Source organism: Littorina saxatilis, linkage group LG6 (assembly GCF_037325665.1).
Source record: "Littorina saxatilis isolate snail1 linkage group LG6, US_GU_Lsax_2.0, whole genome shotgun sequence".
Taxonomy (NCBI): Eukaryota; Metazoa; Mollusca; class Gastropoda; order Littorinimorpha; family Littorinidae; genus Littorina; species Littorina saxatilis.
Genome location: NC_090250.1, coordinates 38,269,262 through 38,281,546, shown reverse-complemented (window position 1 = coordinate 38,281,546; position 12,285 = coordinate 38,269,262). Strand labels below are relative to the sequence as shown.

Below are 12,285 nucleotides of genomic sequence, written 5' to 3'. Positions count from 1 at the left end.
GTGCTGCGACTTCTGTCTTGTGTGTGGCGCACGTTATATGTCAAAGCAGCACCGCCCTGATATGGCCCTTCGTGGTCGGCTGGGCGTGAAGCAAACAAACAAACAAACAAGCACAGCGCAGAGCGATAGCTCTGCGGTTTTTGGACGTCCCCATTTCACTGCTGTACAGCAAACATCGTCCCCAAATACCTGTGTCTGTGTGTCACCGACTTAGTTGCTCTGCAGAGTGTGTGTGTGTGTGTGTAATACTGCCTTGCTGCAGAGTTTGTGTTATACCGCTTTGCTCTGCTGAGTGTGTTTGTGTTAATTACGGTCTGTCTGTCTGTATAATCTTTTTTCTGTCCGTCTGTCACTCAAGGGTAAGGGGGTGTCCTTAACCTCTCCTTTGTTGTCTCGGTCTGTCTCTCTGTCTCTGTCTATCTGTCTATGTCGCTCTTTCTGACTCTCTCCCTCTCAGCGGAGATCAAAGCCAATGAAAAACACACATCTCTGAAGCAGTTTTAGCTTGTGCCTCCAAATGACTGCTGTACAACAACCAGACCCCATCTGACTGCTGTTTGGGAAACAGTCCCCAATTCACTGCTGTACACCATTTACGTATCATTACATGCTGTTTCTCTTTCGAAACTTGTAAAGCACTACTTCTATTTTGCAGCTGATACTGGTAAAATGTTAATACACTATGATTGTATTGAAACATTATTGTACATAAAGCACTGGAACATTTTCAAACATAATGTGGTTAACTTCTATTTCAACTCAATGGGCGAGGGCGGGATGAAAAAAAAACATTTTAGCATTTCTTGTTCTGTTACAGTGTTAAGAGAAAGATAAATTCAATTCAATTTAATTCAATTCAATTTAATACAACTCTCTCTCCCTCATTCTCATTCTCATAAATCAGACTCAAACCATCCGTTGTCAGGGTCGTGAATGCTAGCTACTGACTGGATTGGAAATACTCTTATGTCGCCTAGCGCCATATGTAACTGATGAAACCATTCATAGCACAGCGCAGAGCTATCGGTTTTTGGACGTCCCCATTTCACTGCTGTACAGCAAACATCGTCCCCAAATAACTGTGTCTGTGTGTCACCGACTTAGTTGCTCTGCAGAGTCTGTGTGTGTAATACTGCCTTGCTCTGCTGAGTTTGTGTGTTATACCGCTTTGCTCTGCTGAGTGTGTGTGTTTGTGTTAATTACGGTCTGTCTGTATATTCTTTTGTCTGTCCGTCTGTCACTCAAGGGTAAACCGGCACGATTAGCTTAGTGGTAAGGCGTCCGCCCCGTGATCGGGAGGTCGTGGGTTTGAACCTCGGCCGGTGTCACGATTTCATCTTTCGCCTGTGTACATATTTCCCCCTCGATATTTACTCGAGACCGAAATGTTGTTTCCTGGTAAAATTAAGAAGATAAATTATTTATGGACGAAAAGCATGTCAGTTTCTTGCATGTGAAAAAAATTGGTTGTGAAATTAAATAGATTTCACTCCCAAAATCGAATTCTTCGAAAACGTGTACCGAGTGGTTACGTCCCTTGAGTAAGAAGGGAAACATTTTAGGATGAATCAAATTTCTAAGTTAAATAAAATAATTGGTTGGACAAATTTGGCCCCATGAATGTAAGGTACACAAGGTCGCTCATCAGTACTATCGAAGGGTGTTTTTTTTGTTCAGTGTAGAGTTTATACTAGATCAACGAGGCCGAAAATCGAAATATCAACACGGCGAAAGATGAAAACGTCACACCGGGTCATACATAAGACTTTAAAATTGGAAATCTAGTGGCTGATCCACATCCCATTTTGGTGCAATCCCATTTTGCCGCCGTCCCATTTTTTTCCCCATCCCATTTTCGCGACATTTCACAAGCCAAGCGTCATTTTATAAAATTTATAATTTTGGATGATTAATGAGATGAGGATGATTATAATGATGATGCTATGGATTTCCAATTTGGATTGAGACTACGTGACAGGGCATTTTACTAACATGTCATAACAATAGCGCGACATCCCATTTTGACACCATATCCCATTTGGCCGCCATGCCGTTTCACCGTATTCCATTTATCCCCCATCCCATTGTCGCGACATTTCACAAGCCAAGCGTCATTTTACTACCGTGTCATAACAATAGCACGTCATCCCATTTTGACACCATCCCATTTGGACGCCATCACATTTTTTGAGTCACTTGAGAAAAAGTGACTCTATGTAATCGGTCAGTGTTAGTCTGTCCGGCCGGCCGTCCGGCCGGCCGTCCGGCCGTCCGTAGACACCACCTTAACGTTGGACTTTTCTCGGAAACTATCAAAGCGATCGGGCTCATATTTTGTTTAGTCGTGACCTCCAATGACCTCTACACTTTAACGATGGTTTCGTTGACCTTTGACCTTTTTCAAGGTCACAGGTCAGCGTCAAAGGAAAAATTAGACATTTTATATCTTTGACAAAGTTCATCGGATGTGATTGAAACTTTGTAGGATTATTCTTTACATCAAAGTATTTACATCTGTAGCCTTTTACGAACGTTATCAGAAAAACAAGGGAGATAACTAGCCTTTTCTGTTCGGCAACACACAACTTAACGTTGGGCTTTTCTCGGAAACTATAAAAGTGACCGGGCTCAAATTTTATGTGAACGTGACTCATTGTGTTGTGAATAGCAATTTCTTCCTGTCCATCTGATGCCTCATATAATATTCAGAACTGCGAAAGTGACTCGATCGAGCGTTTGCTCTTCTTGTTATTTATTCTTCTTGCCAAGCCTCACTATACTACTATACTGCGTTATTCAACTAGGAAGACATTCCGTTTACGCCAAATTCCATTTTTGCCACAATCCAAAATGTCGCGAAATAGAGATGGCGGCAAAATGGGATGACGGCAAAACGGCATGGCGACAAAATGGAATGTGGCGCTAGTGGTTTGACACGGTGGTAAAATGACACATGGCCTATGAAATGTCGCAAAAATGGGATGGGGGCAAAATGGGATAACGGCGAAACGGGATTGCGCCAAAATGGGAAGTGGAGCTAATGGTACATGACATGGTGGTAAAATGACACTTGGCCTGTAAAATGTCGCAAAAATGGGATGGGGGCGAAATGGGCTAACGGCCAAACGGGATTGCGCCAAAATGGGATGTGGGGCTATTGGTAAATGATATGGTGGTAAAATGACACTAGGCCTGAGAAATGTCGCCAAAATGGGATGGGGGCGAATTGGGATAACGGCGAAACAGGACTAATAGATCCCTTGACTTGGGGTAGTGCGACTCTGTCACTGCTAGCTTTCCACTCGGAGGAAGCGACCGGAATTTCCCAACGATGGGACATCCTAGTAATGAATTTTTTTTTTTTAATTCCTAAAATTAACAGAGTCGCGCTACCCCAAAAGTCAAGGAATTTCGTGTTTGTCCCTTGACTTTGGAGATGACAAGAAAATATCGGGCGCACAAACGTGATTTGTAAAATTTTTCACAACATATGTCGCCTAGCGCCATGTATGTGATGAAACCATTCATATAGCTCTGCGGGAGCTCTGCACTTTTGGACGTCCCCATTTCACTGCTGTACAGCAAACATCGTCCCCAAATACCTGTTTGTTTCTAAAAAATCACGCTGGAGGTTGCATTTTATGTAATAACCTCCTGAAATGAGTTTTGACACTTTAGAATGGCATGTAAAATGACACATGGCCTATGAAATGTCGCAAAAATGGGATGGGGGCAAAATGGGATAACGGCCAAACGGGATTGCGCCAAAATGGGACGTGGAGCTAATGGTACATGACATGGTGGTAAAATGACACTTGGCCTATGAAATGTCGCAAAAATGGGATGGGGGCAAAATGGGATAACGGCCAAACGGGATTGCGCCAAAATGGGACGTGGAGCTAATGGTACATGACATGGTGGTAAAATGACACTTGGCCTGTAAAATGTCGCAAAAATGGGATGGGGGCGAAATGGGTTAACGGCGAAACGGGATTGCGCCAAAATGGGATGTGGAGCTAATGGTACATGATATGGTGGTAAAATGACACTTGGCCTGAGAAATGTCGCCAAAATGGTATGGGGGCGAATTGGGATAACGGCGAAACAGGACTAATAGATCCCTTGACTTGGGGTAGTGCGACTCTGTCACTGCTAGCTTTCCACTCGGAGGAAGCGACCGGAATTTCCCAACGATGGGGCATCCTAGTAATGATTTTTTTTTTTTTTTAATTCTTAAAATTAACAGAGTCGCGCTACCCCGAAAGTCAAGGAATTTCGTGTTTGTCCCTTGACTTTGGAGATGACAAGAAAATATCGGGCGCAAAAACGTGATTTGTAAAATTTTTCACAACATATGTCGCCTAGCGCCATGTATGTGATGAAACCATTCATATAGCTCTGCGGGAGCTCTGCACTTTTGGACGTCCCCATTTCACTGCTGTACAGCAAACATCGTCCCCAAATACCTGTTTGTTTCTAAAAAATCACGCTGGAGGTTGCATTTTATGTAATAACCTCCTGAAATGAGTTTTGACACTTTAGAATGGCATGTAAAATGACACATAACCTTTGAAATGTCGCAAAAATGGGATGGGGGCAAAATGGGATAACGGCCAAACGGGATTGCGTCAAAATGGGACGTGGAGCTAATGGTACATGACATGGTGGTAAAATGACACTTGGCCTGTAAAATGTCGCAAAAATGGGATGGGGGCGAAATGGGCTAACGGCGAAACGGGATTGCGCCAAAATGGGATGTGGAGCTAATGGTACATGATATGGGGGTAAAATGACACTTGGCCTGAGAAATGTCGCCAAAATGGGATGGGGGCGAATTGGGATAACGGCGAAACAGGACTAATAGATCCCTTGACTTGGGGTAGTGCGACTCTGTCACTGCTAGCTTTCCACTCGGAGGAAGCGACCGGAATTTCCCAACGATGGGACATCCTAGTAATGAATTTTTTTTTTTTTTAATTCTTAAAATTAACAGAGTCGCGCTACCCCAAAAGTCAAGGAATTTCGTGTTTGTCCCTTGACTTTGGAGATGACAAGAAAATATCGGGCGCAAAAACGTGATTTGTAAAATTTTTCACAACATATGTCGCCTAGCGCCATGTATGTGATGAAACCATTCATATAGCTCTGCGGGAGCTCTGCACTTTTGGACGTCCCCATTTCACTGCTGTACAGCAAACATCGTCCCCAAATACCTGTTTGTTTCTCAAAAATCACGCTGGAGGTTGCATTTTATGTAATAACCTCCTGAAATGAGTTTTGACACTTTAGAATGGCATTTAACGCTCATTGAAGTTTTAACAAACTTTCTAACACCTAAAACATTCATAGCACCGATAACGTAATTCTAGCTCTGCACTTTGTGTACACATACGTCCCCATTTCACTGCTGTACAGCAAACATCGTCCCCAAATGTCTGTTTTTCTAAAAATCACGCTGGAGGTTGCATTTTATGTAATAACCTCCTGAAATGAGTTTTCACACTTTAAAATGGCATTTAACGCTCATTGAAGTTTTAAGAAACTTTCTAACACTTAAAACAAAAGAGACCCCAAATGCCTGTGTTTTGAGCAAGATGGCATTTTGATACACAGCCGACCCCAAATGACTGTAAAACCACCTATGTGTGTGTGTGTGTGTGTGTGTGTGTGTGTGTGTGTGTGTGTGTGTGTGTGGTGGTGTTTTACATTGTGTGTGGGTATATCGTATCCTCGTATTCCGCTTCTTTTTGTGTGTGTGGGTGGTTTTTTTACTCGCTCTTCGCTTACACACATACAGACAGATAGACATACACAAACCCTCGTGCCCCTCTCGTCCCCAGTCTTCTGGAATACATTCAGTTAAAACTTGGTTGAACGTAAAAAGACCAAGGAGATGTCTTTGAAACACTGAAAGCAAAATGATGCCCTGCCCAAAAAGACAGCATCAATGTAATCACTAGCTGCGATTGCTCTGTGATCTCTCTCTCTCTCTCTCTTTCTCTCTCTCTCTCTCTCTCTCTCTCTCTCTCTCTCTCTCTCTCTCTCTCTCTCTCTCTCTCTCTCTCTCTCTCTCTCTCTCTCTCTCTTTTCTGTACGTTCGCGTTGTGTGTGCATGTGTGTATGTGTGTGTGTGTGTGTGTGTGTGTGTGTGTGTGTGTGTGTGTGTGAAAAAAAGAAACCACCTTGTCGACAAATTCGCCCTATAAATCTTACTCCTGTCAGTTTGTGCGTGTAATATGCAAAGTGAGCGAATGGTGCGTGTGCTTGCGTGTGTGTGTGTGTGTGTGTGTGTGTGTGTGTGTGTGTGTGTGTGTGTGTGTGTGTGTGTGTATGTGTGTGTTTGTGTACGTGTGTGTGTTTGAGTGCCTGTGTCCGTGTCTGTGTATGTGCCTTTGTCTGTGAGTCTGTGTGTCTGTTTTTTCCTGTTTTGTTTTAATATTTTGTTGGTGTATTTCTCATCCTCGTAAATCGCTTTTCGTAGTTTGATGGCCTGGTACTTGTCCAACGAACCGAAGAAGACAAGTTTCAAAACACAAAACAAACAGTGAGCAAGAGTAGCCATACTCAAAACTCAGCTTGTTTTGTTTTTATCATTTATTCAAAATAACACATTCAAACTTTCTGTGTGTTTGTTCCAGATCTTGTGACGGTGCTACTAGCTGTGTTGATGATCATCCCAGTTGCCATGATATCGATTGGTGAGTGTGCACGTGCAAGTTGTACAGGCCAACATGAGCTAAACTAACACCGGGGAGAGAGGTAGAAAGTGAGCCGCCATTTGACACCGCTGCTGTGACCAAATCTCATTCTCGTGTGGCCGAGAAACATCCGGCTTTTTTTTCGTGCAATAAGATTCCTCAGAATCAGTGTCGGATTTCTCTTCAATTTTGCGACGAGCGAAGAGTGCTTTCTATGCGTTGCAGTAATGTTATTGTCTTCGATGGCGTGTGGAAGGGGCGTTTAGCTGAGCATGCATCCGGTGAAATGGTTGACAGAAAGCGAGGCTAGCATGCATAGTGCTGAAGAAATGTCGGTCACCAAAATCAGACCGAGCTGATGTTTGTTTGTTTTTTGTTTGTTTGTTTGCTTAACGCCCAGTCCACCACGAAGGGTGATATCGATATCAGGGCGGTGCTGCTTTGACATTTAACGTGCGCCACACACGACAGAAGTCGCAGCACAGGCTTCATGTCTCACCCAGTCACATTATTCTGACACCGAACCAACCAGTCCTAGCACTAACCCCATAATGCCAGACGCCAGGCGGAGCAGCCACTAGATTGCCAATTTTAAAGTCTTAGGTTCGAACCCACGACCTCCCGCTCACTGGGCGGACGCCTTACCACTAGGCCACGTACCTTAATCGGAAAAACTCTAATTACCTCATTTATTAGCGACTACCGTGTTTGATCCAGTTATACACAGTCAGTCTATATCAAAGGGAAGTGCAGAGTCTTAGGAACACAACGGTACCAAAATCAAGAGTATTGGTCAAGAAACAAAGGCGCACGAAGCAATTGAAATTTTTGACTTTCGTAGGTATTAGTTGACTTAACCTCCACCTTACACAATTAGTCCCTTTTTGGATTAGCAAAGATCAGGTGTGGTACTTATGTTAATTCATTCAGTATTACTTACTGAATTAATTTGTCATCTGATACCGCATAATTATTAAAGCACAATCTTGATATCATAGTTCACCGGTAAACTTTAAGGGAATACATCTCTCATTTGACAATGAAACTTGAAAGGTGAACATTCTTTATTTAATAAGCAAAATCATTTGTAGTAAAACTTCTGCGTGTTGTTTGCAGCCTTCATTTGATTTAAAGTTAACAACTTGAGCACAATAGTATCTCAAGAGCTGGCAGGTATATTATCGCTTATAAAGCTGATCTTGTTATTTTCACTGGTGTACTTGTCATTGGAACCAACTTGAGCAAATACCCTTGTAACGCCACTAGTTTCCTCTCATACACACCCACCCCCACCCCCCACACAAACACACCCTCCACCCTCTACCCAAACCTCTCCCCGTTCCCATAAGGATGTCATAATGTTGTCACAGACTGGTGCTAACAGACACACCCTCCACCCTCTACCCAAACCTCTCCCCGTTCCCATAAGGATGTCATAATGTTGTCACAGACTGGTGCTAACAGACACACACTCCACCCTCTACCCAAACCTCTCCCCGTTCCCATAAGGATGTCATAATGTTGTCACAGACTGGTGCTAACAGACACACCCTCCACCCTCTACCCAAACCTCTCCCCGTTCCCATAAGGATGTCATAATGTTGTCACAGACTGGTGCTAACAGACACACCCTCCACCCTCTACCCAAACCTCTCCCCGTTCCCATAAGGATGTCATAATGTTGTCACTTCTTCTTGGCGTTCGCAGAGGTTACACAATCAGTCCAGCACTGGTGATAAATGTTGTCGTTTTCTCCAACTCCTGTCGACTGCCGTATAGTTTATAATGTTGTCACAGACTGGTGCTAACAGACACACCCTCCACCCTCTACCCAAACCTCTCCCCGTTCCCATAAGGATGTCATAATGTTGTCACAGACTGGTGCTAACAGACACACCCTCCACCCTCTACCCAAACCTCTCCCCGTTCCCATAAGGATGTCATAATGTTGTCACAGACTGGTGCTAACAGACACACCCTCCACCCTCTACCCAAACCTCTCCCCGTTCCCATAAGGATGTCATAATGTTGTCACAGACTGGTGCTAACAGACACACCCTCCACCCTCTACCCAAACCTCTCCCCGTTCCCATAAGGATGTCATAATGTTGTCACAGACTGGTGCTAACAGACACACCCTCCACCCTCTACCCAAACCTCTCCCCGTTCCCATAAGGATGTCATAATGTTGTCACAGACTGGTGCTAACAGACACACCCTCCACCCTCTACCCAAACCTCTCCCCGTTCCCATAAGGATGTCATAATGTTGTCACAGACTGGTGCTAACAGACACACCCTCCACCCTCTACCCAAACCTCTCCCCGTTCCCATAAGGATGTCATAATGTTGTCACAGACTGGTGCTAACAGACACACCCTCCACCCTCTACCCAAACCTCTCCCCGTTCCCATAAGGATGTCATAATGTTGTCACAGACTGGTGCTAACAGACACGCCATGCACACTCTGGAACGATACTGTTTTATTGGATAAACACAGACGTCTCGGCTTTTACGCGAGGCATCGACAACAAGGTAGACAACCGATGAACACCAATAAACTGGGTTTACTGCCCTCTTGGGTATACAATCGTAACATTTATATAAATTATGTACAACGGGCGACATTTTCCAGACAGTTCAATTCTCCCTGTGTGCTAATTTATTTGACGTCAAAACAAAACGACGTCAACCTAGAAAGTGCAGCGTGGCGTGTAAGTTATCAACAATTCTTCTAGGGGAAACAACAAGCCCATAACTGTTCCGGGAATGACGTTTGTCTCGGTGATTTTATCATTATGAGCAGTGGAATATTCGGTTCCTGTCAGACTAGTTTGACACGATCTCATTAACATGATATAACAACCTGTGAATGTATGATTTAGTCATGACGGGCGCTATGGCGGAGTGGTAAGACGTCGGCCTCCAAATCGGGAGGTCGTGAGTTCGAATCCCGGTCACTGCCGCCGTGGGTTAAGAGTGGAGATTTTTCCGATCTCCCAGGTCAACTTATGTGCAAACCTGCTAGTGACTTAACCCCCTCCGTGTGTACACGCAAGCACAAGACCAAGTGCGCACGGAAAAGATCCTGTAATCCATTCCAGAGTTCGGTGGGTTAGAGAAACACGAAAATACCCAGCATGCTTCCTCCGAAAGCGGCGTATGGCTGCCTTAATGGCGGGGTAAAAACGGTCATACACGTAAAATTCCACTCGTGCAAAAACACGAGTGTACGAGGGAGTTTCAGCCCACGAACGCAGAAGAAGAAGAAGAAAAGTCATGACATGACTTGTATCTCACGTATGTTGGATAATTTTAAATGACACGACCAACCGTGCTGTTGTTGCAGTCAGTTATGTGCAGGCGGACGCCTCTGTGCGTCAACACTATGGCTGAAAGCAAAATATCCGGGAAAACAGGTGTGAAGCAGTACCATCCTTCGGGGGTACCTTGGTAAGACGTTGGCCTCCTAATCGGGAGGTCGTGAGTTCGAATCCCGGTCGCTGCCGCCTGGTGGCTTAAGAGTGGAGATTTTTCCGATCTCCCAGGTCAACTTATGTTGTGCAGACCTGCTAGTGACTTACCCCCCCCCCCCCCCCCCCCCCCCCTTCGTGTGTACACGCAAGCACAAGACCAAGTGCGCACGGAAAAGATCCTGTAATCCATGTCAGAGTTCGGTGGGATATGGAAACACGAACATACCCAGCAAGCCTACTCAACGACTGCGGAGTGAAGCTGACTATGCTCTCAGAGTATAGTGTGAGGAACCCAAATGGGCAAACGAGCTCACACGTAACCAGAAACATTCTGGAACGCTGAAGAAGAAGAAGTAGTATATCATATACACAAATATCCCAAAAACAATCTAAATACGTTATGAATGTATGCCCAGGGTTGTTTTTACTGTTAAAGTGAGTCTGCTTCTAGCTCAAAGAAAATTAGGTAAAATGTAAATGTAAGGGTTCTATAACACATATATATATACAAACCGGTCACTCCTCGTGAAATGGAAATAACCAACGCTAGTGCATTTGACATGTGTGTCGCCCATAGGAGCAAACTACGAGACAAGAAGGGCAGTCGGGTGACATCTCGCTCCGTCGTAATGTGAATTGCAAGTGCTCGTCAGCTATGCGTTACCATTATTATACTTTACCCTAATGTAGCTTTATTACACAGTTATAGGATACGGCTTTTTCTTAATTACGATGGGCATGCACCCACTATTCCGTGTTGGTGAATAATAATGCTTTACAAAAACACAAATACTGAACCAAAAACGTCACAACTTTTTGTATGTGTTACTTTTCAAAACCTACTGGTCGCGTCTTATTTAACATTGAGTGATAGGTATGCCCAAACTATTTTCGTCACAATGGTGAAGATGACTTTGTGTTTGAGCTGCTGGTAATGGTGCTGTTGGTGCAGCCGCTGGTGCTGGTGCCGAAGCTGATGCTGCTGCTACTGTTGCCGATGATGATGATATAGGCGGCACTGATGCAATTAAAATAGCCTTAGAAATACTGAATAATGTAAAGCATTGCAAATAACTGTCAATATCATATAACTGTTGTCATCTGCACAAGATTTGATGTATATTACAAAGTGGCGTATGTTGCCGACACGTAGTTCAAATTACAACGAAGAAAACACGTTTTAAAAAAATAATAGAAACTACATTTGAAAAGTACCTCAGTGTTTTGTGTTTTGTTGCAGGTGTAAAGTTTCTAGAAGACTGCCCGCTGGAACCTCGGGTCCCTGTCTACCTCCTGGTGGGGGGCTGCGTGCTGCTGCTGAAACTGATCCTCTGTCTCTGGCGCGCCATGCAGCGAAGACGTCACGACAGCGTTGACGTCAGTTACGACGAGGGTGACGCAGAGGCCGGGTTTTCGTCACGGACCTACCGCTTCATGAACGTTGTGCTGACGATGTTCTTGGTGGGCTGGCATGTGGCGGGTTCTTACTGGTTGTTCTCCATCTGGAAGCCGCGGTTCAAACCCTTGCTTCACGACCCCAGCGAGTGGTGTGAGAGGAGTGTGTACCTGTTCAGTGTGGGTCAGAACCTGGGGCTCTACTGTCTGTCGTGCCTTTACCTTGCCGCCGTCTGCTGCCTGGCTCTCGTCTACAGGCCGCCGGATGCTGACATCATCCACTGACGGCATTGTACTGCATCAAAGATTGCTTGTGACATCGTATGTCTCAGTGACATGCGTTTTGTCACAGACCGCTTTTGACATCGTACGCTGACGTTATCGAGTGGTGTATTTGTGTGTGTGTGTGTGTGTGTGTGTGTGTGTGTGTGTGTGTGTGTGTGTGTGTGTGTGTGTGTGTGTGTGTGTGTGTGTGTGTGTGTGTGTGTGTGTGCAATTCATTAACGACTGCTTCTGACATCTGCTAACATCGTAATTATGTCTCAGTGACGTGCGTTTAATCACAGACCGTGCTGATATCACCGGCAGGCCTCATGTGTCTCAGTGACGCGTATTTCGCGAAAGATTGCCTCTGATGTCATGTCATCTTCTGGCGTCATATATATAACGCATTTGTCGTCACAAATCGTCTCTGACAACACCTGCTGGCGTCATGT

The 12,285-nt window shown here is 44.6% G+C and overlaps 1 protein-coding gene across 1 annotated transcript; it reads left to right on the top strand.

The window, feature by feature from the left end:
- Positions 1-6,236: 6,236 nt before the first annotated feature.
- On the top strand, positions 6,237-11,854 carry LOC138968007 (transmembrane protein 272-like). The gene is made up of 3 exons (XM_070340568.1): positions 6,237-6,243; positions 6,639-6,698; positions 11,415-11,854. The coding sequence occupies exons 1-3, from the start codon at positions 6,237-6,239 to the stop codon at positions 11,852-11,854; spliced, it is 507 nt and encodes a 168-aa protein (XP_070196669.1).
- Positions 11,855-12,285: the final 431 nt, after the last annotated feature.

Excerpts from the sequence above, each read along its gene's own strand:
- LOC138968007 (XM_070340568.1), top strand. Across the intron at positions 6,699-11,414 it reads AGTTGCCATGATATCGATTG|GTGTAAAGTTTCTAGAAGAC; the intron begins GTGAGTGTGCAC and ends GTTTTGTTGCAG.